A 26,264-nucleotide genomic window follows, 5' to 3' on the forward strand; every position below is an offset into this window, starting at 1 on the left:
ACATGCACAAGATTTTTAACATGATCATTGTAAAACATTTAAATTTTGGAAGATTCTATGGTGTAGATAGTAAAAAATATCCACACTTATAAGTCTTAGATGTTATGCTTCTGTGTCCTACGTATAGTAGAGACTAGTAATTTTGATTGATGCAACTAAATAAAATAGTTGTCTCATGATAGCATGATTAGAAAAGTAATTAAATATGCTTAATAAAAGATTTCGTCTAATAGTTTTTTCTAATGGGTCAACTGCTACTTTGGAGCCAATAACTTTTATTGGGCCATGTGGCGGAGTACTTTGTAAACCAGTTGTTTTTTTGTCGCTATGTCAATAAGTCGTAGCTCACATGGCATATCTCTCATTCCTCATCTCAAATGTCTCAAATTTAAATCCTATCAATCGCAATCGAGTAAAAAAAATCTGATAAATATGTAAGGAGTATGTAAATGTGTTGTATAGTACCTAAAATTGACGATTTTCTAATCTATCTGACTCAAAAAAAATTGTCACTATTAATAATTTTTTTCTATTAATAAAATAATTGGAATTGATTTTCAAAAATGTCTATTTTAGTAATTTTTTTTGAATTCTTTTGCTAAAAAAAATCCTTCACAGTTTATGGCAAATAGACATATAGTAAAATGAATTACTTAAATAACAATGTAAAGCAGTATAAACAAATTTTAAAATCAACATCAACAATATTTTATATTTAATTAATGATTATATTGTTAAAGTAATTCAACTATTTTACATGTACATTAAAATTAGGAGTAAAGTATTGTTTTTGTCCTCAATGTTTGGGATAAGTTTTAAAGTTGTCCCTAACGTTTTAATCGTTTTATTTAAGTTCCTAATATTTTAAAATTGACTCAATGTTATCCTGCCGTTAGGGATCCGTTAACAGAATTGACGGCGAGACAAAATTGAGACGATTTTAAAACTCAAGAAGATAAATCACATAAACATGAATAGTAGACATGCTTTTAGAAACACAGTCAACAAGACAGCATATAGTAGTGCAGGCATAAGTGCTACCAGTGATTTTATTTTCTTAGTGATTTTATTTTTAAGTTTTAGATAATGAATGTTAAAATTAATTATTAGTAGAAAATTAAATCCATTCACATGAAAATAATAACTAAAAAAATTTTTTTTATCTACGAATATCCTAGTCTTCTTAGTCAACAGAGACTTTTGTCCCCTACAACCTTTTTGTAAAAATAGTTTGATTTTATAAATTTTTTCTGACATAATATATAATGTTAAGACAAAATCGACGTAATTTTAAAAGATTTATATTCTCGTAATATTATTAAAAAAAAACCCTAGTAAAATCAAAACATTGATGAATATAACAATAGTTCTAGTGACTTCAATGTTTTCCTTTTGAAGAAATTTTGATGGAAGTTATTTGAATCCAAGGGTTAAATTGTCATACAATATTAATATATAAATTTCACATACATATCACTTTCATGAATTAGAATTGCATAATGTCATGCAAAATTCTTCATGGCATCTCAATTGAAGACATTTGGGTGGATATTAATGCTAATTTCTTTTTTCCTACGTTCATCAAAAGTAAGTTTTAAGGGCACAAGTGGACTTGCATCCTTTCAAATTAAATCAACTGGCCTTAACACTCCTACCAAATAATGCAAACAGAACGAGGCATTTTCAATAATTCTTCAATTTAGATTTCAATGTTTCAAAAAATACTATCTTTTGCATTTACATTATTGAAAAGACTAGCAAGTGAATCCCCAGCATCATCCTTAGTTTCATTACTTTGCTTGACATTTTGAGTTAAAAGAAACACCTCGTACACTTTACGACGCTGGCGCATGATTCTTGATTGATACAAATGCGACTTTCTTTGTCGCAGAGTGTGGTTCAGCATTAGGAGCGGACCGTGGCAATGCATGCGAGTTGGTTACCGGTGAAGAGTTCTTGAAAGATGCGTTAGTGTCACCTTGATATTCTCCACCTTCCTCGCCACACTCAGTAGTTGGGATAACCTGGTCATCTGCATATGTACATCATCAATGCCTTGGCTAAAACTAATAACACCAAAATATTACAAGTTATCTAGTATTAAAATGGTGAGAAAAAAAAATAAATAATAAATAAATAAATCATTTTTTTTAATCGAGAAACAATGGTGGATATCTAAGCCTGGAAAACAATTTATTGATTTGGTTTATATCCAATTTGAAGTACTTGCCCATTGAGATGTAAATTAAGAACTCTAGAGACCGAGCTCCTCTGAAATGAGGAAAACGGTAAAGTGAAAAGTGAGAGTCCGATCATCTTTGAATCAAGGTAATGGAGCTCAAACATAATGTAAGTTACAAAATGGTGAGTAAACCCTCAATTTCTCACTTTATCAATCTTCTCGGTTTAGAGGATCTTTATTGTTACTGCTGATCAAAACAAGCATGGATAACAAGATCATGCAGAGTATTCAAGTATAGCAATTTGTTTCTCTTGTCTTTAACTGGAGTCACACGAAAAGCATACATAAATTACGAACAAGCATTTTCTCTTGTGACTAAACCTAAAACGAGAGGCTACTGAGTATAAGTCATAAAAAAGACATATTTTGTTAATATTATATTAATATTATCAGCTGAAAAATGAAAATGAAAGCTTAACGAAGATGAGATGGAGACAGCAGAGCAGAAATGAGACCACATCATAAATTCATAGTTCTTACCCCCGAGAAAATTTTCAATAGTATCGTATTTTACAGCTGATGCTTCGACAGAGACATTTCCACCAGAATCCTCACCTTGATTTTCATTCTCACAATCATGCTTTGTCTCAATTAATATGAACTTATCTGATTTCCATACACATTCCAATTTAACAAAATCCTGAGTAACTGGGAAAACCTCCCTAACAACCTGCATCAACAGTATACAACAATAAATTTGCATGTTACCCGTATCAATTAGTAAATGCAGAACAGAAGGTTAAGTGGTAAAAGCAAACCTCGAGTCCCTTGTGAGTTATTTTTATTGATTGCTTCTTTTTAGACAAAGAAGAAACCATGTTGAACAATGAAACCACATCAAGTAATATCTGTACCATGAAGAAAAAGGATTGCAAATAAGTCTCATGTAAATTCAAGGTAGATGACTCCCAATGCTAAAGATATCTCAAGGCAGATGGATTTACAAACAGAAATAAAAAACAATGGCTAGCACAAATTTTCAATAACTCATTAGCTAATGTAAACGCATAATCATGTTCACCGAGTCTATTTTAATTGAGAAATAACATTCCTATTGTTATTCAACGTTGTCGATATTCTGCATGACCTCAACCTCAATATTATACAACCATGAACATGAGGACTTACTTGTTGAACCAAAACCCGAAGACGTGCAAGCAAAGCCATAACTATCACAGAAAACCCCATGAAGAAAGCTCGAGCAAACAATACAGATACCTCACTAATATATAGTCAAGAAAACATATTTTATATTGCAAACTGCAACCTTCACATACAGTTCGCTTCATATTAAGAAGTAAATACAATGAGAGAAATGCTATCAATGAGAGAAATGATAACAGTATCTATGAAATATAGAATGTTTCTAAGTAAAAAGCAAAAATATGATTCAAGGATTTACATTTGTAACAGACCACAAGAATACATTGTATAACTATAATCAACCAAAACCTAGAAACTTCTCTAAAGACTTAAGCTACTGAATTTATCAAATACGGGAATTTAGGAAGGGAAGGGGAGATGTTAAGGTTGGCAGAATCAACCAACAAACAGTAAACCATCGACAGAATCAGCAAGAATATAATTTCAGCCCCGACACAAAAAGTAAATGCACAGTGCTTCAATCAAGCAATTAAACTTCTAACGGTTTATAAAACAGCATTGGAAGATTTGGTGAATTATGCCAACAATATGTATGCTGTATCATTTGACAATGCCAAGATACAAACTGGACGTGATACAAGCATTATGATACAACATATATATATATATATATATATATATATATATATATATATATATATATATATATATGAAGTGAAACAGTGAAAGACAGCATTATATATAAGCATTATGATACATAGGGTATGGTTAAACAAATTATGATCACATGGTACAGTGATCCCAATCATTCAAACACAAACCACATGATATCAGTAGAAGGATACGTTGCAGCCTTCAGCATTGTTTCTACCATCTGCATGAGAAAATAAAACCCTCATCAATATAGAAGAACAACTGAACATGTTCCAGTCTTCCAGAAGATTTCAGCTATTCAACACTACTGTTAATATAAGGAAATAATAGTTTATTTGAAATCCTAATTCTGTATGCATAGGAAGAGCAGGAAATGAATGAGCTCTCCACTAGTAAAAGGCAATGATCAATTTACAAAATAAATAAGGGGAAAACGAGAAATGCTAAAGAATACTCTGCTGCAGTTTTTACCTCTGCTAGTAAGCGTGCAGCTCCTAAAAGGCGCTCCATAAAGTTATACTTTCCATTGTCACATTTCCTCCTTTTTAAGCTGTCATGAGCAGTAAGTAAAACAATAGTACTTATCATCTTATATGCACAGAAAGTATTTGAGAAAAATATATTTCAAGAACCAGTGACAAATTCATGGGCAATAAACAAGCATGATGATGCAAAATATTAAGTTATACATGAAAGTAAGAAATCTCTCAGGAAATGAGAATTTCAATCTCTTCTGTTCTGTGCCTTGCACACTCTTATGGCTTCACTAAACCATCCATGGATATGGAAAACTAGAAAACAAATCCAAAAAATAAACAAGTCAAACATACCTCTCGAAAAGATGAACCTTCTGTTTTGGTCTATCTCCTTTGATAACTAGTAAACAAGATGACACAAGCTCCTCCAAGTTTGCCGATTGCAGAAGCTTTATATCTCTACTCACCTTCCAATTACAATTCCACACAACCCAAAATGACATATACATACATACTACATAGCATGCCCATGAAACTTAAAAAAAAAGGAAGAAAAATGTTTCATTGAAAGCTGTTTCATATCATTGAAAGGAAAATTTTCAATTTTTGTACCTTCAAAAGATGCTGGAAATATAAGGAACGTCGGTGCTGGTTCTTGTTCTTATAGACCAATCTTTGTAGAATGCCACACTCACATTGGAGTTGTGCAAACATAGGTGTTATTCTTGCCTCGATTGTTTCAAATTCAGTACCCATCAAGTACCTTCAATTTAAAACAAGATTTACTGATAAAGCAAGTTAACAATCTATTGAGAAAAGGAAAAATACAACAATTTTAGTATGGGAAACAATCTTGCTTGTTATTATTCTTTTGCAATCAAAACACTGTTTTTATAACCTTGGTTACTGTTAATTCATCATAACACCAGAGTTTCATATCCATACAATGCGCACTTACACAACACCCATTATCAACTCTAACCATTAATCCATAATTAGTTTCAACTCACATACACGAATCATCTTCTTCACTTCATCATGTCTAGGTTCAGCTTTGCCATTAGAGTGCAAAGATCAACACGATTCTAGTAATCCAAAACCCCAAAACTAAGTTTTACAACAGCTTCTTTACTTATGCATTATGATACAAAAAAATATCAAAATTACAACACAAGAAGAAACTTTAATAAACCCACCACAACACAGCAGCAACCATAAATGTGAAAAATACAGCAAAATCAAAGAGGAGACTACAACCTACCAGAATCTGAGGCACCAACGACGGTAAAGCTCGCAGACTGGAGTTGAATCACGCCTTCAAGCTCAGGGACCCGGAAGAATGGTGACGACAGGGAGAAGAAGGGAGACGGTGGCGCTGGCGAAGAGGGGAATGGTGGGGTGGTGACGCTGGAGAAGTGGCTTGGTCGGGTGGGTTCTGGGTTTCCTTGTCTGGGCCGGCGCCAAAAACAAAAAGAGGGAACAGGGTTTCTCTATTTTTTTTTCAACAAAAAGTAACAACCAATTCGGTATCCAACAATGATAAAAGCCCTGATTCAAAAATACCAGTATTTATTGTGTGTGAGTGTGTTGTGTGTGTGTGAAACATGGGTGTAATGCCTAAAATTGGGGCTGCCCAATCCACTTGACCAAAAATACCAGTATTGAAAAGTAACCTTATCGACCAAAAAGTTTAGTAAAGTTTTTAGTTTTTGAAAGTAACTTTTCAAAATTATCTTTTAAAAGATATAAAAGATAGCTTTTTAAAAGCTGTCGCACTTACGTGGTATCGAATTTGATGGTCCCAGAACGTTTGGATCATTAAATGATCCCATAATAAAATATGTTTTTAAAATTTTTTTAATAACTGTTAAATAGTTTTTATTTAATTTTAATTATAAATTAGTCCTTTATATATTATTTAATTATAAAATTTATTTTTTATTTTATAAATTATTATTTTATCATTCATCTATCATGTTTATTGAGAATAAAAACTAAAACAATAATAAATTATATATTCCATTAGTTGGTATACGAAAATTTTATGATTAGTTTCCATAAATTAGATCTTCTTCTTCACGTTTTAAAGATCAGAGAAAAACAAACATCTATTAAAAAATACAAAAACAAAGCACAAAAGATAATATAAATAGATAGAAGTTTATACCTAATACGTGATAGAGATGTATTTGTATTGAAATTGTAAATATTAGGTTGAAAAATAAAAAAATATATGAAGATTGTGTTAGAATTTGTGAAGGTTATGTTGAAAAATTAGAAATATATGAGTATTTCAATGGTAATATAATGACAGTAAATATGTGTGAAAAAATAAATAAAATTTGGTATTAATAATTAATAATGTTAATTTTAAATATTTATTATATTAGATATTTTTTTAATTTTAAGAAGCACAAGCCAACTTTAAAAAATTTCTTCTTAGATATCTTCAAAAGCACCCCTAATTTTTAAAAATTACAAACACAAGCACTTTGAATTTTTAATTTACCAAATACAAAATAAGATACTTGTGCTTTTACAAAACAAAAGCACAAACACTTTTTCAAAAAATTTTACAAAACCCAACTTTAGTATTGTGTAAATAAATGTGTGGTGTAATGTGGGTGTGTTATGAACTTGGTTCCATAGCGCGGGATTGATTAGAAATTGTTCAATCTCTGACCAAACAAAAATACAACAAAAATAATTAATAAGTATTATATTTTTTATTAGTAATAAAAAATTTTATATTTAATAAATAATTTATTTAATTAATTTGAATTTTTATAATAATATTTGAATAAATATTTAAAAAATATAAAAAAATTAAAATAAAATTTGATCTTTACATTTTTTTTCAAAAAAATTTGTCATTCAAAATAAAAAATTTTTAAAAAATCACTTTGACAAAAAAATATCAAATTTTAAAATAAAAAAATCTTATTTTTTAAATAATATTTACAAATAATTACATTAAAATTTGAACTCTAAAATTTTTTAAAAATATATATTTAATATTTAATTTTTTTGTTGATATTTTAAATATTTTGAGAATTTATTTATCATTAATATCTTTTGGAGTTATTTATTTTGTCAGCAGTTTAAATTTTTAAGTACTATTTTAATAATTTACTCTTAAAAGAAATTAAATACTAAAACACACCATTTGTTTTACGTTTTTGGCTCATTCTTAAATGCTCCTTGCTAAATATGGAGTTCTGCATACTTTCTGAATTCGTTAAATTTAAACTCTTCATTTGTTATATTTTATTTGAATGGTCTGGATTTAAAAAGGTAACCTGTTAATCAGGTTAATCATTTTTTACAAGTTTTAGAATTTTTTTTATAAGTGTCAGATATTGGGCTAAAATTCAAAATAAAAAAATAGTATATAAATATTAAAAATAACATGTCTGTAAAAAAAATATTGGACTTTAAAATTAAAATAAATAATACATAAAAAATAAGTTAAAAATTCATGTACTAAATCTAGAAAAAAATTTAAATAATATTAAAATTTAAATAAATTTTGTTTTCTGTGAAATAAAATTATAATATTGAATATAAACACAATGATAAAAAATTGTGTTATATATATATTTTATGTATATAATATTAAAATTTAAATAAATTTTGTTTTATGTGAAATAAAATTATAATATTAAATATAAACACAATGATAAAAATTTTTGTGTTATATATATATATAATTTTATTTTGTGAGAAACAAAATTAAAATATTAAATATGAATAGAATAATAAAAGATTTTATATTATATTAATTTAATTAAAAAAATCATATATATAACATAAAAAGCAAACAAACATATAATAATTTTATTTTGTGCGAAACAAAAATTCATATAATTTTTTATTAACAATTTTTTTATTGAAATATGTCATTTTAATATATTTATAATATATTATTTGGGATAATTATATTTTTTTAGTTAATATATATTATTTAAAAAATATTTAAAATTTATTATTTTGTATTAAGAATATTATTAAAAATATATTGTTAGTTTTTCTTAAAATAATATTTTCTTTTCTTTGATTCAAATACTATGACAATAAAAATTTTTTACGTAACTATGTCTATTCAATAAATATTATATTCATTTATTTCTATATAGTATGTAAAATAAATAATAATTAATGTTTAAAAAAGTTAATAAAAAAGAAGTATTCTTTTTTTTATCAACTTTTAGGTGAATATAGAGACTATGTCATTTGAATTATAACCCGTTGACAAAGAAAAAATACTCTTAATTATATTTAAATAGAATAATTATTTATTAGGTTCATTCTTATACAAATAAAAATTTTTCTTAGTTTTATATCTGTAACATTTTATACCAATTAGCTTCAAAATTTAATTATTTTTTGAATAAATTAATAAAAAATAATACAAATAATTGTTTAAATAAAATTATATTTTTAATTTTTCATTCTATTACGTGCAAGTTGAGGATAATTTGAAATAAAAGATAATGGACTTGATGTATTTTGTGCTTTGACTGCGTCATTATCTGAGAATCATAGCGCCTTCATGGAGACCAGTTCTTCTACAGAATCAGTTTGGAGTTAGCCAACTAGCAGCAGCGACAGACAGCGTCTTCCTTTTCTATGGCAGCAATTTTTTCGGCTTTGAAGGTCCATTTATGGTAGAGGTGGAATGTAGTGGGTTCAAGAGCGTCAAAATCTGTGGCTAGACAGAACAATAGTAAAAACACCTGTTAGTAAACAAAATAGTGAAAATGCTTGAAGACATCACATCAACAATAACAGAATAACGGAGGAATTCGATTAAATTTTTCTGAATTTTTTTTGGTGTAAAGATAGTCTTCTGTTAAACGAGCGAATTAGCTTTTTTTGTTAGTGTTAGTTTGTTTGTTCACCCCATAACAAAAAAAAATAATAACAATAATAAATAAATTTAATTTACTTGATCACTTTTAATAATAGGTTAACTTTTAAAAAGTGCTGCACTCCCTACTTTACCTGGAGTGCACTAGCTTTCGCCGACAAAAACCAACCATGTTCTCAATTCAGTTTAACTTCGATTTTATATTTGGATGATTTTTTTTACATATCGTACTATTTAGCCTATCAGTTAATGATTCAATCGATCAATTTGAATTGATTTTTAAAACTGTAATCGGATAAATTATATTCTATTAAGTGGCAGGACGGAGTCATATAGTGGCAAAGGAAGATAATGATCCTTTTAATTTTAATTTTTATATATAAATTATATATAAATTTCAGTTTAATCTTTTTTAAAATTTTATTTTAATTTTATTTTATTATATAAATATTTTTTATTTTATGTAATATTTTATCTAATTTAACCTGTTAAGTGGCATTACTGTTTATGTAGATTTATTATGTGTTATTAACATGCCATCACATTATTACATGTGGACAAATAACATCCTAACACGTGACATTAACAATAAATAATCAAGGAACTAACTTGAATTATAAATGTAAACTTTTGAAATTAAATTAAATAAATTAAAATTTTAAAAACTAATTTGAGAGGTGAATGCAACTTTAAAAATCAATTTGAATATTAATTCAAATAATTTATAATTAATATATAATTTAAAATTTAGTTAATATGTGTCCTAAGAATATAAGTTAAAGTTATCAATTAAAATTTTTTTTTTAGACAAAAAATATAAACTTTAATTTTCAATACATTTGTTGTGTATTCATTTAAGATTAAAAAAATATCTTAAACTTTCTACTAGTAATAACTTTAATATGTTATTTAAAGACACATGATAGTTAAATTCTATACTTTAAGTTTAATTTTTTTATCAGTATCTATAATTTTACTAAATGTTTAATTAAGTCTTTATATATTTTTTTAATTAGGATTTTATACTATATTAAATTTTATAATTAAGTCTCTATCATGATAAAAATATTAAAATTAAATAAATATTTCATTAAACAAAATAAATATGTTTAATATTTAACTAAAACAAAATATTTTATTAATTTTAATCTTTTTATTACGGTAAAAATTTAGTTATAAATTTAAATATAATATAAAAATTCAATTAAAAAAATATATATATAAGACAGAATTAAAATTTTGATAAAATTACAAAGAATTACGGAGTAAATCTATAATTTATAATAATCTTATTTTTACTCGTTATTTATTAGACTTTGCTTAAAACTAAAAGTAGGGATGTCCTTTAAATAAGTATACTTGAGGCTAGAGTGGGAGGCAAAATCTGTTGGCTACCTACAGTGTGAGTGTGGTATGATAAAGATGAATTGACCATATTGTCCCCACAACCCAAAAGCAAAACCAGCGTAAGCAAGCCTCTAGTTTAGCCTCTTCCAGTGTTCCCATTTCCAACAAAACAGCACACAACGCCAAAACCCAGGGGCCATCCCTATTTATCTACACATTTCAACTTCAATACAACACTACTATAAATATAAGCTCCCTCTTCTTTACACTCATCATCACCACTAGCAATTCATTCCTTCCTCAAACTCTCATGAAGCCAGCTCAGTGGGTTTCAGAGCATAAGCTCACTACCATTGGTAAGTCACCAAAAACATTAGCGAAATTAAATTATCCGTGTTTTAATTTTAATGTTACATAATGAATTTAATTTTGACCTATTGTTAAAATAAAATAATTTATATCAAAATTAAATGTGTTAAATAAAAATTATTTATGGTATATATAGGGGCACTGTGGGCGACAGGTGTTGGAGCATCACTGATGGCATATGCACGCACAAAGTCTCGTATGAAACCAAGCCTCAGGCTTATCCATGCTAGGTAGCTTCTTCGCCTTCAATAATTTCCTATAAACTAAACTCTTCTTAGTAACATTATTATTATTATTGAATATTGATGGTGATTTTATTGCATGTTTTGGAAGGTTGAATGCACAGGCTTTGACTCTAGCAGTTCTATCAGGTGCAGCTGCATATCACTACTATGCTAATATTAATAACGATCAGAATCGTTCTGTTGATGAGGATATTCGAATTAGACCATCTTCTTCACCCAATGTTAAAGAGTTCGTTGAATGGGACCTACATTCTCCTTTCTAAAATTTATATATATATGCTTCTTCAATTCGAATCTATGTTATATTGCTGCATTTTCGCCAAGAAATTAATTACTAACAAGCTTGTCAAGTGTCCTTGTGTATATAAGTTCTCTGAGAATTAAATCTCAGCATTAGTTCTATAAAGTTTCATTCCTCAATTGCATAATTCCAAGTGTAATCATACAAAATAAATACATAAATAAGGAGGAGGAAGAAGTGAAGTATATATGTAGGAGCAAACTGCAAATTAAAATGCTTAACCTCATTCTCAAATAATCAATTTATATACACATACTACCCTTTATTAAAAAAAAAAAGGTGGACTAATAAATGAGAGGCAAATAGAACCAAAAGAATGTCACAGCTAATTATTATTTACTCAAGTAAAAATGTTGAAAATGGCCTCACTTCACTTGTCACTTCCGAGATTGATGCTAATTTTGTTTTTTTGGACGTTGAGATGATGCCACTTGTACCAATGAACATAAAAGCAACTGCTATGTGGGCCTGATAGTCTACATTATCCAATTGGGCCAACAGTTTTCTTTCAGGTTATCCATGAGATGATTAAGATCATAAACATGGCCTTAGGGCCCCTTAGGTCACCAAAACTAAAAGTTTATAACCGTTTGACCAAAATTCTCACCATCCCTATTCAATAATTGGATCCAGAAAAAATATCAACTAAAGTTCATAATAAAACAATATAATACCATATCACCAAAAGTCTAAAATAAAAAAATATCTTTGTTTTTTTCAATTTAGATTATTCATATCTTAAAGATTGGAAAATGACAATTCACATCCTATCCTTCCTTTTCGTTAGATCCATGAGCCATTCTATGAGAATCTTTTACAAAAAAAAAAAAAAACTATTAATAATAAAAAATATTTACATGTAATGTTAACTTGTATGATCTAGCATTTATATAATTATTTGATTGTGACAGTTTATCGTCTATATTTTCATCAAAATAATGTTGTAGAGAAATGATAATTATACTTTCAATCAAATAATTATCATTTCCTTAAAATAAAGATTAAATCATACAAGTTACATCACAGTAAATATTTTTCATCATTTTTTATAAAAAATTCTCCTAAAAAGATTCATACATCTAATAAAAAGAATATCTAAATTAAAAAAAAAACATAACCCAAAAAAGAGTTTTATTCAATAAAAAATTCTACATCCCTTCATCCGACCTCCTACTATATTTTCTCATAAAATAAAAAAATGCAACGTTGAATAAAAGATATTGGAATTATAATGATTTTTTTATTTAGTATATTCGGTATATTCTATTAGTGTATTCTATTAGGTTGATCATGTGAAAATTAAAAAACCCTCTTTTATATTATATTTTCTATTTTCACTATAATAATATATTTAACACCAAATTTTGGATGCTAGATTGTGTTTGATTCTGAGAACAGAATAAGACAATACACTAAAAATAATACATAAAAGACAGAAATACAAAATTTTGTATTTTTATATTCTATTTGATGATAAACTAAAACAAATTATAAAAATTCAATAATTTATTCTTATTTTTTTCATTTAAAAAATTTGAAACAAAAAATATAATAATGAAAAATTGACAAAAATAATAAAAAAATAAAAAATAAATTATATCACTTGTTAGTGTCTCTGTATTCTTCTTGTTAGGATGGACACAAAATACATTAATTCAGTGATTTTAGACACATTATTTCTGTTTATATCTTTTCTGACAAACACAATTTTATATTTTTGTATCTCTATTTCAATGTCCTGTGTTTCTATTGAACTAGAAAGTAGCCTACAACGTGCCAAAATTATTGGCTTGTTTGTTAATGATATTGTCCGCATTTTTTGAGAAGGTTGTTCACACAATGTGTAACCTCATTTAGCCAACAAATTTGGTGCACAATTTATCAGCTGAAGTTTTCTTTTTAAGAAAATCCTTCAAAAGTATGATTTCTTTCTTTAACATGCTTTTTTATATTTTTTTTTAATTAAACATACATTTATAAACATCTAACCTCAATCGGAAACTTCATATATATTGACTTTGATAGTCAAACTAATTGATATGATGTGCAACTTTGAAAATTAAGAAATTTGTTTCAATGAAGCCAATAAAGAAATAAATCAGTTTGAGTTAGTTACGTGACTTATTTTTTGTTCGACGTTATGTTCTATTCCTCTTTGGTGCTGTTGTTGTACCAAATAATAATTATATCAAGTATTAGTAGTCATCATGATTAGCCATTTAATCATATGCTACCAGAAGTCCAATTGCGCCTTGTACTATATATTACATTTCCAGGCTGGCCATTAAAAAAAATTATTTCGTTTTTGGACATTAATTAATTAATAATTTAACAGGAATATATTAATAATTAATGATATAGTATAAAATACCAAAAAGTGGTTACAAGGATTCTCTTTTGCATGCTCATTTTTGCTGTTGTATGGTTGGAAAGTCGTCTTCTCAATCCTAACTTCCCCTTGTTCCTTTTGTTTGTTAAGTTCTTTATACTAAGCACTATACTCTAAAAAGATATCCCACCAAACTATAGCAGCCTATCTCATTCTCAACGCACTGTCTCTTACCACATGCTTATTATTATTATTATTATTATTATTATTATTATTATTATTATTAGAGTTAAGTATGATTTTGGTCCCTAATATATAGGTTGAAAATTTTTTTTTTCAATTTTTTTTTACATATAAAATCATCCCTCAAGTTTAATTTGATTTTAAAATCGTCTTTACCTTATGAATCAAAATTGTACAGAAGTGACAAAGACAGAGGTAGATCGTGGATAACTTTTTCTTCTTCTTCTCTTCCTCCTTTGCAGGAGTAAAAATACTCTATTTCTTATATTTTTTTCTTTTATAATGTTTTTTATTATAGGTAATTTGGTTCAAAATTTTAATATTTAAGTAAAAAAATGATTTTAAAACTTAATTTTAAATTTTAAAAATGATTTTGTCTGAAAAAAAAATGGAGACAACAAATTTTCAATTTATAAGACTAAAATTATACTTAACCCTTATTATTATTGTTGTTGTTACACTGCAGCATTCAAATTGAGCCTAAAAATATATATCTAATCTAAAGGGAGTGCTAGGTAAACAATGACCATTTTAAATAATATGAACAATTACCAATTAAATACAAATACACTACACTTTCAAATTAACTATCTAAATCTTAATATTAAAATAATCATCCATACATCTAGTGAAATGAACATTCGATATATCTATTATTCACGTTGTTTAATATTTTCATTGTTTGGCTTTACTTTTTCCTAATCTAATTACGGACTCTAACTGTAATTTTTGTATTTCTTAGACCTCGAATTGGCTTGATTATCAGAGTTCTTGTAAATATATTTTCATTTGGCTTTAAAGCAACAGTTGACTAGTAACTCTGTATCCAATTATTATTATATAGAAAAAAAGATTAATATTATTGTACATTATTGTGCATGATGATATATGCATGAAAGGATAATAATATTTCTATGTTAAATTAGTTGAACATAAGATGGAAACCATTTATATATATAGGCACCCCCTCCCTCCAAATGTTCTGAAGAACCAAACATATGCCCCTGCTCCTCCTCTTTCTTCTTCATTTCTTTAGCTATATTATCTTTATTATTGAATTGAATTTAAGAGAAGGAAGATAGATATGGATTGTTGTGTGTGCACAAGCATGCCGTTGATATTAAGGCCACCGAGGAACTCAATATGTGGGGCTTGTTATGAAGGAGCAAGGACCATAATCAACATGATCAACAATCTCGAAACTGAGAAAACAAAACAAAACACTAATCCCAATAACAATAATAATGGCTCTCTGGCTTCAAGGCGAAATTCCAGTAAGGCAAGCTCTAATTAATTTACTTCATATTATTTTATATATGATTTCATTACTTGTAATTAATTACTCATTCAATTTGTTTTTGTTGCACAGACATTGGATGATTGTATTAGATGGTGGTCAGAGCAGATAGAGATTTTGAATCAACAAAAGGAGGATTTGGGTTTTCTTAGAGGCATTGTTACAGCCTTCAAAGAACAAATTCACACCGATATACTTGTTAGCCCAGGTGGCCATGGTCTTCCAATACCTGCACATAAGTCTGTATTGGTCAGTTCGCTTCTCTCTGTTTTCTTTTGCCTGTTTAATGCCACCATTCATGCTTTATTGCTTCTTGCTCAAGTTACTTCTTAAATATTAATATCATTTTCTTTATTAGAAATTTGTGTAAGTTTTATAAAAAGATTGATCACACACTCATTTCAAAACAATAAAAAAAATGTAATTGTCATTTTTTAATATAGAAGAACAATTTTACCTTATAAAAGATTTAATTGAAGATTTACTTTATAGTTTGACATTAAAAGAAATTCTAGAGACCTAACATTTTTTAGTGAGATGTTAATTAATACACCAAATTTTTTATGTTTTATCAATTTCTGAATATATATGAATTTCAGCATAATTTGAATCTACATTACACAAAATCTGCATATAGAGTAACAAAAAATATAAGAAATCAATTTTTTTATAGCCAACTTTCAAATATTGATTTAAATGTTAATATGAATTAAAAATAAAATTTCAAAAAGACACTTGGGTGATATTAATCGATAAATAGTTAATTCTAGTAAAATTATATACATATTGACCGCGAAAAATTATTATCCAACTAACTAATAACGAAGCTCGCTCTTAAATACTAGTAATAACAATAAAAATTAATCTGACTTTGTTATGTGGAATTGTAATGATATAGGCAACAAGATCAGAAATCTTTAAGAACATGCTTGAGTGTGATGAATGCAAAGCAGCACCCAATAACCAAACCATAACCATACCAGACCTGAACCATGAAGAGCTATCATCTCTACTAGAGTTCCTCTACAGCGGCACACTACCTGAAGAAACAATCGCAAAGGATGTCTACGCCTTATCGCGCGCCGCCGATAAGTACGCCATCCCACATTTGTTAAGGCACTGCGAGAGGTATTTGCTGAGTTCACTCGACACTTCCAATGCACTCCAGACGCTTGAGATCGCCGACGTGTGTTCCAGTCACAATTTGAAGGAGACAACGTTGGTTTTCTTAGTTAAGAACATTGAGCATGTTGTGTCATCGCCTAGGTTTGAAGCTTTTGTCCATAGGAATCCACACTTAACCGTGCAATTGGTTTCAAGGGCTTTTGCAAATGGTTCCAAATAATTATGTTTGCTCTTCGTTTACGTTGACTATTAATTTGCCTTTTCTCTTTAATTTCTAGTAATAAAGTAGCCATTCAATTGTATATATACTTTCACAAATAATAGAGTTAAAAGCTGGCATTTTTTTTAAAACAAAATAAAAAATTTTTAACTTCAAACAAAAGAAATTAAGCCATATTTAATTTCCAGATTTTTTTTTTTACATTGAAAGCAAGTTTGTCGTACTCCATCGACGAACTTCAAATATCAGATCCAATTCAAAAACACAATTGTCTTAAAGTTTGTCAAGAAGTACTACGAACTTCACGTTTTTCATGAAGTTCATCAACGAGTACGACGAACTTTGTGAGAACAAAATATAAATAGTCTATTTTATTTGTAATACTGTCTGTTCTGCAACTAACCCTACTTGCTATGGGTCGATTGAACTTGTCAATTCGCTTCAGTTGAGTTCGAGCGAATTGAGTATTTAGAGCAACTCCAACGGTAATTAAAATTGGAGTTCCATTTAATTGACTGTGTGTCAGAAAAAATGGAAGACTTTAGCATTGGAGTGAAAGAGAAGAGAGTTCTTTCACGTCTTTCAAAGTTATAAAAACTCTGATCAAAGAGACTTGCTCTCTTTGAATAAAAACCAATAATATTTAGACATGTATTAACTTTATATATATATATATATATATATATATATATATATATATATATATTACACTTTACATATATAATTAATTATTATAATTTAATTATTTAATATAATTATTTAAATAATAATATTAAATAATTTAATTATATTTAATTTATTAATAATTATAATAATTAATTATATTAAATAGTTATATCTTTATTTAACTAATAATTTATATTAATTATTTATATTAATTATTTAAATAATAATTGTTCCGATCCAACCCATTAATAAGTTGGATTCGGGTACCCAAGAATCGGCTTGACAGGTTCTCCAACCCGCCAATCCCTTATTTTTTTCCTTTATCTCGCTAAAGCACCTAGACAGCTGGAAAGAAAGCTTTTAGGAAAGAGGATCTGCTCATGTGGGATCCACTCGAGTACAAACTATATAAGGAGAGGATCCTACCCCTCCCCACAGGTACGTCACCTATCCTAACCCTAATAACCGCCTCTTGTACGAACACTAACTTGAGCGTTGGAGTCCTTGCAGGTGACTCCCCCCATTCCACACCTCACCAGCTCGAAGGACCTTCATCCACCACATTTCCAGAGCCCATCTCGATCTAGTTTCCAGCAACTCACCGATCCTCACCATAACTAGATCCGATCCATTCCGGACTCGAGCAGTCGAACATTGGCGCCGTCTGTGGGAACCTGGATTGAGCATGGCGTTGTTCCTGCCATCGGACGATCTCTGCGAAGAAAGAGGAGCTCGCCTGAGAAGTAGGGTGAGCTTCGTAGGCGCCTCTCGCGAGCTATCAAGACCCGTGATGCAAAGAGGAAACCAACATTCCCGATCTCCCGAAAGGCGCCCTTTCGGAGGAACGGGAGATGACAACTCAAAGATCATGCAGGAACTCAGGTACAAGGTGCAGAACCTTGAACGCGAACCATCGGCACGAGACAGATACCACCCCTCTCGAAGCAAAGACACGCGCCCGAGCTTGTCCTGCACCCGTTCTCCCACCAGGAGGTCGGAAGGTCGCGGGAGAAACCTCAAGAGGAACGACGGGCGAATAGAAACCAACGCTCGAACCCGTTCCCGCACTCCTAGAGAATGGAGGGCCAAGGGGAAACAGAGGACGGAAAAAATGGGAACCCATCATTATGGGAGTAACTCCTTTCCACCCCTCCATCCTTAAGGTCCGGTTGCCGAAACACTTCGACAAACCGACAGACATGAAGTATGGCGGGACAAAGGATCCTCAAGAATATCTCACGGCTTTCGAGGCCAGAATGAATCTTGAGGGGGGTGGGTGATATAGTAAGATGTTGAGCATTCCCGGTAACGCTAGCAGGCCCGGCGATCTGGTGGTTCAACGCTCTCCCGCAAGAGTCCATTACGGCCATCGTGGACATATCGCATAGTTTCTTAGCATGGTTCACCACGCGCATCGCCAAGGCCAAACACCTGATCAACCTGCTAGGGGTCACGCAAAAGGCCGGAGAACTAACCAGGAAGTTCCTGGATAGGTTTAACGACGAGTGTCTGGAAATTGACGGCCTAGCAGATTCAGTAGCCAGCTTGTGTTTAACAAACGGGCTATTAAATGAAGATTTCAGGAAGGATCTCGCAAGGGAGACAATGAAATATGTATACAATGCCTATAATGCCTACAATGGGCTCTTTATTAGGCCCAATTGTAATTGAAGCAGAAAATTAACCCTAATCCTATTATGGCTGTTTACTTTAACACACCACCAAAATTTGGCTATTTCCACTTTTTCTCTAAATCCCCAATCCCTTTTGTTTCGCCGTTTCTCCTCCCCCCACTCAAACCCTCCCAATTCGTTGTAGAAACCCGTGACGGCACTAGAAACCTGAGTCCTGCAACCTGCAACCGAGGAAGGTCACAGGTGAACGCAAGCGACCTGTTCGTTGCCCTCAAGCACGGCGCCATCGCTGAACATCCGGCCTTTGCTGCAACACAGCCGTCGGGCGAGACGCCGCCTATCAGAACTGCCGCTAGGAAGATCTCACCGCCGAACCGAGCATCTTCAGAGTATTCCGCGAGCGGGCCCCGTTGTCTCTGAGCAGCGGAGCAGCCGACCTTGAAGAAATAGCCGCGTGCTAGTCAACGGTTCACCGGAAACACAACAAACATCATCACCGGAAGAATCCTAACCATTCAAGGTAAGTGGGTGAGGTTGTTCATTTTTTGTTTGGTAATCGCGGTTGCATGTTTGATTGTAGATAGATTTTGTTGATGAAATGTGTGATTAACCATGGTGAAATAGCAGTAGGAGCCACTTTTGTAGTTAGTTTAGGTTGTTGCAGTTCATGATGATTTTATTTTAGCGCGGGAAAGGTCGAAAAAGTTTGGGATCATGTTTATATATGAGCTAAATTTAAAAATTTTTTGTCTGTTCCCGTGTGTACCATGTGCAGGCAACGTGACGTATACTGGTTGACCATCGTTGAAAATTGGTTGATATTTGTTGGATGGTTACTTTAGTAGGATATTGAATGGTTAGTTTTGCGAATTTTCTCAAGTCTGAACAATTTCTAATTCCTGCTATGTTGCTCTTGCAACTGAAGCCAAATAATTACCTGAACTTGTTGTTATTGGTTTGTAATAAATATAAAATTATTTTCATCTCAGGCTTGGACCGTTAGGATTTTTAAATCCGGACGACAAACTTGCATTTAGAAAAAAAATATTTGTGATGAATGATACAAATTGTCTCTACTGATTAGATGGTATTGCTTATGTCATTGGCCATATAAATGAATGTTAATGTGTGAGATTTTTATTAATTTAATTTTAGAGTACAAGTAAATTCTTAACTTATTACTTTTAGAATGAGTGTGATAGTGTTAAAATTCTGATATTAAAGTCTGAGAAGATGTGCAAATTTTAGTTTTTCAGAAAGTTGTTCATATTTACCGGCAATTCACTTGGGGACATTGATCAAGCATTGATGAGATTTGAAAAAAGTACAACTGTGAATGATATAGAGTATTATGTATTGGATCTTTTTGCAAGTTCACCAAAGTCTTTGCATTATTTTCATCTTCAGCATAGAAACTGAAAAGGGATAAGAGTGTTTGATGAAGATTTTTTTTAATTTATTTTTTTCCTTGGTTTTAGCAATTGGGAATGCCATTTAAAAAATTTTAGTTTTCTTACACCATTGACATTAAATAAAATTAATCTGGCTCACCTTGTTACTCACTTTGGATGAACATTCATGTGTGATCTTATTACATGACGACTTTGGTAGAATTTTTTCTAATGGAATTCTATCAATCGTCGACCTTTATTTTTATAAAACAGGTTGAATGTTTAAGATCAATTAATCCATAAAATAATGGAGTGATCGTCTTTGAATTTTTTATGTCGCTATTTTTTATTGTTAAATGCTCCTGGAATTGATTTTGAGAGCATCTTGGATTGTTGCTGGAATTGAGGGTAGAATGAGAGTCGAGTGTTAGAAATGAGGGGATTTTATTTTATTTCTTTTCTTTTAAGTAATTAGTACTTGCAATAATGCAGCTAGTTGAAAACAGCAACTACACCAGACTTAGCAAAGACAAAACAAACTCTAAACCGGCCGAAGACAAACTCAGATGGGTAAAAAGGTATCCCATTGATTACATGAATACATGAACATATCTGGATATTTTTTATGATAATTTGCTGATCCACATTTGTTTTGCTTAACAGAAACTAGTCGAGACGTGTTGCTCACCTTGCTACATTAACAACTTATTTACCCACTTTGAATGACATAATGAGCAAGCTAAGTTGGCCGAGATTGAGGCCATTGGATTTGATTTCCTGCGCCGGTACCACAATGGCATGTGAAGCAGAGCATCATGCTCCAACTAGCTAGGGCCTATGACGTGGAGACAAACACTCTCAGGGTCGACGGCGGGGACATTCGCATTTCTGCAGAACTTATCGACAATGAATTCGCCATACCTTCTCGAGGTTAGTGTAAATTATGTAAGATGTAAAGCTTTTGCTGCATGGTAATGCTTTTTCCGATGTTGACACGTACTGATTGTGGTAAACTGTTTCGTTTTACGCAGGGGACCCAATCCCCAAACTGCAGAAAAAAATGAATTGCATTTGGCAATTAAGAGAGAATTTCAGAAGAAAACTACAACCCAACTGCGGGACTTTGTCTTTGCTTATCTGATAGAGACCGAGCAACAGAGGATGACCTTTAGAAGATACTTTATCATGGTTGTTTTGAAGATGTTTCTGAACTCCACAAGCCAGCAGACTATTTCTCCGTGACACCTCCCACCGATATTGGATGTCTCGAACCCAAAAAGGTTTCATTGGCCATATCACATGTTAAAGTGGCTACGAGATGCGATAAGAAAATTACAAGACGAGAATCAGGAAACATGCGGTGGGTGCATGTTTGTGTTGCTGGTAATGGCAATAAATTACTTAAATTTAAAACCCATGTACGGCTGTAGGTGTAATTCTTAAAATTTAAGTTATTTCTTTATATGTTTTGTACTTTCAGCGCTTAAAGCATGGTCTGCTGCATGAATGTCGAGTACTCGAGCCTTGGAATGTTGAATGGACCACTAATGAACTTGATAAGAAGGCCGACCATGTTATCTCACAGGTTCAATCTCTAATAATGCATTTTTTATAATCTAGTTGAACAAAAGTGCATTTGGCAGTTCACGTTGTTTGTTTTCATCTCTTTGTTGCCCAATGTTGAACACACAGGGTTGCATAGTCAACGATGCAAGGAAAAAGAGAAAACAAAAGAAACATTCTTCGAGTAAAGCAGTTAACGAGAAAGGTAGGTGTAAAAGGCCCCGCAAGGACCCTGACCAATCACCGCCTACCAAAGAGAAGACTACACCTCATCCAAATTATAAGGAGGCGCAAAAGGTGATTTGCTTTCCTTATGTTAGCTCGCGAGCTCATTTATTTGGATCCTTACTTATTTGATAGCATGGTTGATCCTTATCATAGAATTTGCCATTACAAAATTGTAAAGTTAATTCATTATGTGGCTGCATGGCTTGTTTTGATGTATGTTGTTTATTAATGAACGTTTGGGAGAGCTGACTTCAATTACCATGAACGATATTTACATGTTTTTATGTTGAAGGCTTGTTTGATTACATTTGTTGTGCCTTATTTTTATTGAGGTTTTATTTGAGTCAAGTTTGTTAAGTAAACAGATGGATTTAAAATGCTCTAATTAGGTTCTGATCTGAACTGGATAGATAACGTATGATATCTTTATTTGGATGGCTTTTTATGTATGAAAGAATTGCTTTATGGGGCTTCCAAGTTGATTGATTCTGTGAAAATAGATTTCATTGATGATTGGTGTGGTTGTAATTGAGGATGTTCGCATGTAGTAGGGTTTTAGGTGTTCACTATAGTAGGGCTTTAGATGGTTGGTTTTGATGATAGATTGCAACTTTGTTCTGTTTGCCTTGTGCCATAAGGTTCACATTAGTTTTTTCCATCTATTTGTTGTCCCATGTTGAACACACAGGGTTGCCTAGTCAACAGTGCAATTAAAGAGAAAAAACAGAAGGAACAGTCCTCGAGTAAAGCAATTAACGAGAAAAGAGGGTGTAAAAAGCCCCGCAAAGAAACTGACAAATCTCCGTCTACCCAAGCCAAGACTACATCTCAGCAAAGCTATAAGGAAGCGGATAAGGTGATGTATTTTCTTCATGATAGCTCATGCGCTAATTTGAATTTGATGTTCACTATAGTTGGGTTTTGGTTGTTCACTTTAGTAGGGTTTTGGATGGTTGTTTTTTATGATAGATAGAGAGTTACTCGATTATAGGATTGGATGGTTGTTTTTATTCATAGATCTTCAGTTTGTATAATTGGAAGGTAACTTTACTATGGAATCAAATGTTTGGTTTTGATGGATGATGTTTGGAAATGAAAATTGGGAGAGTTGTTTGCAACGGTCGGTTTTGATTCTTAATTTAGATTGTCTTTGTTATGTAGACAAATGCATTTAAGATGCTAAAAGGGGTTTATGCTTTGAATTGGATTGCTAATTTGTTATTCATTTTTGTTAGTATTTTCATGCATCCTTCTTAATCTTTGTATATTCCTTCATTGGCTAGTGTGAAACATGCTGTGATGTGCATGTAGTTGTTAACTCTTTTGGTTAATTAGAATAAATTGTGTTATTATCATGTGTGTTTATTTTTTCATTCAAATGACAATATCTATGATGAAGAGTATCAGTATTTTTTATGCAAATGACGATATGCATGCATTTACACCACAGGAATCCAAGACTGGTACGAGGAGAAAGTTGCCTGTCCGCAAAAACCGATCTAGACGCGGCAACAAAAAAGCAATTCTAAGAGAAAATTTACCAGGAAGCAATGGTGCACCATTGGTAGTCGCAGATTCTGATGATGATGACGACGTGCCGCTTGCTAGAAGGATACAGTTATTCCAACAGCAGCCTCTGCCACATGATGTAAAACAAGCGGATCCCGTGGTCAAGGGCAATCTTAATAGTCCTCAAGAAGAAAATACTGACCTCAAAAGTGGATCTCCACACACACCGCCAGCAGCACTTGTACAGCTCAGTGACTATGATTTTGACCGGTTAGTGATTTTTGGATTACCTTGCTGTATGTTTATCTTCTTTATTTTTCATACCCGTGCCATGTGATTACCCGTCTAGCTAGGCATAACTTGTTATTTTATCTAAATTCATGTTGCATTCGTTTGCAGCGAATTCGATATCTCAATAATGTTGAACAAGGGTGCGAAACAAATGCCATCATCATGCAGCCCCTGCAAATGGTGTTGCCAAATAAATCAAGCTACCATACACCGAGTCCAGGGAGATCGAGCTTTTCACTCGATTTAACTCAGTTTGAAAAGACTCTAACCCCTTCCCTGATACATTCAATTCATCCAACGCTAAGAAATATAAAGTTGGGGGAGACTAAGGAGGAACAAATCAGAACATGGATAGTTAGCTCGTCCTTGGACGAAGATCAAGATTTAGCTAAGTATGAAGGGCGGGACTACATGGTATTACAAAGGAAGAACTTCTGGTCCTTGAAACCCCGCAGTTGGGTCAACAGCTGCGTAAGTATATGAACTTAATCATGTGTTTTTATTCACTATCTTTATATCGGGATTTAGCTTACACTAGCTAAATAAATTGTGTAGGTAATTCAATGGATGTGCTACTCTTTAAACGACACCGAGTCATCTAGATTCAAGCGAGATTTCTATTGTGTGTGTCCAAGCATATTGGTAATTACATTCTTCTCATTACAATTTGGAAAAGATTTTGTCGGGATTCTTACTATGTGTGTGGGTTTGCAGGAATCAGTCACATGAAATGATAGTCTTGCTTCATTTATTGACGGTGTGAGACCAATTTATGCTGGTCTTAGTCTAAGCTATGGTGAGGATACTAGGTTCTTTGACAAGGCAGTAGCAGCAAAGAGAAATTGGGTGAGTTGCTATTTTGTTTTGAACTGTTTATATCCTCCTTGAACCCGGTATTGGTTTATGCAGATTGTTTATTATTTTACCACGATTTGTATACGTGACCTAACCCATGCTTTTGATTCAACTAATAAAAACATGGTTAAATTTGGAACGGGGGGTCACTGTGACCAATTTTTCTTATGGGTGTTTTTATTTGCATATTTTGGTATTGGGTTTTCCCATGTTATTACGTTGATTGACTTTATCATACTATGCTGTTGGAAATAGGTTGTCATATAATTCGAGGATGTTTGGTTATTGAATGCTCGAGGGAGATCAATAGGTTTTTTTGGGGTTTTCTTTTTCTTTACTTACGAGACAAACTCATTCATATGTACTGTTTGCTGCAGTGGTTATTTCTTTATTGTTGGAGGGGCCATTGGTGGGTATATGCATTTGAGGTGAATGCGAAGCGCATAGTTATACTCGACAGTTTGCATTCTGCACCAGAAGATGACAAACGAGATAAACTCGATGCATATGTGGTAAGATATTATACTTCTTTTATTCAATATATAGCTATACTATCTAATTCGATAGCATGTTGTTCCACTATGTTCGTTCCATGATTTTCAGAGGAGACTGTGTGAGGATATGGCAAGCATTGCTATTCCTGCATTCGTTCGGACTCCGTATGGCCCAGCTCGTTCTTACGTTAGGGTTCCAAAGCAACCGAACAAGTGAGATGAAATTATAACCTAAATTTGAGGCTTCTTTAGATTTCTTTCAATAATTGGGCGTTGCATGTTAAAAGTTTTTGTCATCCTAATTGGGCGTTCCATGTTTCTCACTGAAGCATGATGGAGACTTCTCGATTAGCGAAGATCCTTTGTTCTCGGGACTCTGTTTTGGTTCATATGTTTTGCTTAGATACTTTTATCTCCATTAAATAATATAAACTGTGATGACTCCTCTTATGGGAGATTTTGGAGAATAGGTTTCTGTATTTGTGTCCCTTTGGGTTTCCTTTGGAGTTTCCTTATTTTATCATATGTATATATTGCTATACTCGGATCGGTTATCTTCGCAACTGGATCTTGAGTCTTGATATTCATGTTTTTGACACTCCTTTGTATATATATAATCTCGCGTTTGTTTATTCTATGTTCGTTATGTTATCGAACGGAGTGTTGCGCTTTCGAGTTGCGATTTTTGTATGCCCCTTTTTCTACAAAGGCTCCTAGTTATAAACCCTTTTCATACTACTATACGTACTAAATTTTTATTTTAGAGGTCGTAATACCTTGCCATCTCTGAATTATGACTTAAGCATAAGAC

At 31.6% G+C, this 26,264-nt stretch overlaps 4 protein-coding genes across 6 annotated transcripts; 3 read left to right on the forward strand and 1 right to left on the reverse strand.

The window, feature by feature from the left end:
* Positions 1 to 1,680: 1,680 nt before the first annotated feature.
* Positions 1,681 to 6,017, reverse strand: LOC112715278 (uncharacterized). 3 transcript variants are annotated; one of them, XM_025767028.3, is made up of 9 exons: positions 5,738 to 6,017; positions 5,089 to 5,239; positions 4,831 to 4,943; positions 4,472 to 4,550; positions 4,192 to 4,220; positions 3,371 to 3,464; positions 3,001 to 3,090; positions 2,723 to 2,912; positions 1,681 to 2,032 (listed from the first exon to the last, which is right to left on the reverse strand). In XM_025767028.3, exons 2-9 carry the CDS (start codon positions 5,230 to 5,232, stop codon positions 1,836 to 1,838), a joined length of 936 nt encoding a protein of 311 aa, XP_025622813.1. In that variant the 5' UTR covers positions 5,233 to 5,239; positions 5,738 to 6,017; the 3' UTR covers positions 1,681 to 1,835. The 3 variants fall into 3 exon arrangements, with proteins under 3 accessions (XP_025622813.1, XP_025622815.1, XP_025622814.1); XM_025767030.3 differs by having other exon boundaries at positions 5,089 to 5,261; XM_025767029.3 differs by having other exon boundaries at positions 5,734 to 6,017.
* Positions 6,018 to 10,856: 4,839 nt separating this feature from the next.
* LOC112715280 (uncharacterized) lies at positions 10,857 to 11,735 on the forward strand. Its single transcript, XM_025767031.3, has 3 exons — positions 10,857 to 11,049; positions 11,199 to 11,292; positions 11,396 to 11,735. Exons 1-3 carry the CDS (start codon positions 11,004 to 11,006, stop codon positions 11,568 to 11,570), a joined length of 315 nt encoding a protein of 104 aa, XP_025622816.1. The 5' UTR covers positions 10,857 to 11,003; the 3' UTR covers positions 11,571 to 11,735.
* A 3,390-nt stretch (positions 11,736 to 15,125) lies between these two features.
* LOC112715281 (BTB/POZ domain-containing protein At3g56230) lies at positions 15,126 to 16,904 on the forward strand. The gene is made up of 3 exons (XM_025767032.3): positions 15,126 to 15,459; positions 15,550 to 15,726; positions 16,376 to 16,904. The coding sequence occupies exons 1-3, from the start codon at positions 15,265 to 15,267 to the stop codon at positions 16,820 to 16,822; spliced, it is 819 nt and encodes a 272-aa protein (XP_025622817.1). The 5' UTR covers positions 15,126 to 15,264; the 3' UTR covers positions 16,823 to 16,904.
* A 5,958-nt stretch (positions 16,905 to 22,862) lies between these two features.
* Positions 22,863 to 25,471, forward strand: LOC112718193 (uncharacterized). Its single transcript, XM_072204672.1, has 6 exons — positions 22,863 to 23,160; positions 23,755 to 24,083; positions 24,213 to 24,575; positions 24,660 to 24,746; positions 24,819 to 24,950; positions 25,337 to 25,471. Exons 1-3 carry the CDS (start codon positions 22,978 to 22,980, stop codon positions 24,349 to 24,351), a joined length of 651 nt encoding a protein of 216 aa, XP_072060773.1. The 5' UTR covers positions 22,863 to 22,977; the 3' UTR covers positions 24,352 to 24,575; positions 24,660 to 24,746; positions 24,819 to 24,950; positions 25,337 to 25,471.
* Positions 25,472 to 26,264: the final 793 nt, after the last annotated feature.

Source organism: Arachis hypogaea, chromosome 10 (assembly GCF_003086295.3).
Source record: "Arachis hypogaea cultivar Tifrunner chromosome 10, arahy.Tifrunner.gnm2.J5K5, whole genome shotgun sequence".
Lineage (NCBI taxonomy): Eukaryota > Viridiplantae > Streptophyta > Magnoliopsida > Fabales > Fabaceae > Arachis > Arachis hypogaea.

What these genes read in the sequence shown, in the direction of transcription:
- LOC112715278 (XM_025767028.3), bottom strand. Translation starts at nt 5,232, where the DNA reads ATGGGTACTGAATTTGAAACAATCGAGGCAAGAATAACACCTATGTTT. An exon ending in TAACTCACAAGGGACTCGAG is followed by an intron (nt 2,913 to 3,000) that starts GTTTGCTTTTAC and finishes CTGTTGATGCAG; the next exon opens with GTTGTTAGGGAGGTTTTCCC. An exon ending in TATTGAAAATTTTCTCGGGG is followed by an intron (nt 2,033 to 2,722) that starts GTAAGAACTATG and finishes GTACATATGCAG; the next exon opens with ATGACCAGGTTATCCCAACT.
- LOC112715280 (XM_025767031.3), top strand. Translation starts at nt 11,004, where the DNA reads ATGAAGCCAGCTCAGTGGGTTTCAGAGCATAAGCTCACTACCATTG. An exon ending in GCATAAGCTCACTACCATTG is followed by an intron (nt 11,050 to 11,198) that starts GTAAGTCACCAA and finishes TGGTATATATAG; the next exon opens with GGGCACTGTGGGCGACAGGT. An exon ending in CTCAGGCTTATCCATGCTAG is followed by an intron (nt 11,293 to 11,395) that starts GTAGCTTCTTCG and finishes ATGTTTTGGAAG; the next exon opens with GTTGAATGCACAGGCTTTGA.
- LOC112715281 (XM_025767032.3), top strand. Translation starts at nt 15,265, where the DNA reads ATGGATTGTTGTGTGTGCACAAGCATGCCGTTGATATTAAGGCCACCG. An exon ending in CAAGGCGAAATTCCAGTAAG is followed by an intron (nt 15,460 to 15,549) that starts GCAAGCTCTAAT and finishes TTTGTTGCACAG; the next exon opens with ACATTGGATGATTGTATTAG. An exon ending in CTGCACATAAGTCTGTATTG is followed by an intron (nt 15,727 to 16,375) that starts GTCAGTTCGCTT and finishes GTAATGATATAG; the next exon opens with GCAACAAGATCAGAAATCTT.
- LOC112718193 (XM_072204672.1), top strand. Translation starts at nt 22,978, where the DNA reads ATGTTGAACACACAGGGTTGCCTAGTCAACAGTGCAATTAAAGAGAAA. An exon ending in GCTATAAGGAAGCGGATAAG is followed by an intron (nt 23,161 to 23,754) that starts GTGATGTATTTT and finishes TTTACACCACAG; the next exon opens with GAATCCAAGACTGGTACGAG. An exon ending in AGTGACTATGATTTTGACCG is followed by an intron (nt 24,084 to 24,212) that starts GTTAGTGATTTT and finishes ATTCGTTTGCAG; the next exon opens with CGAATTCGATATCTCAATAA.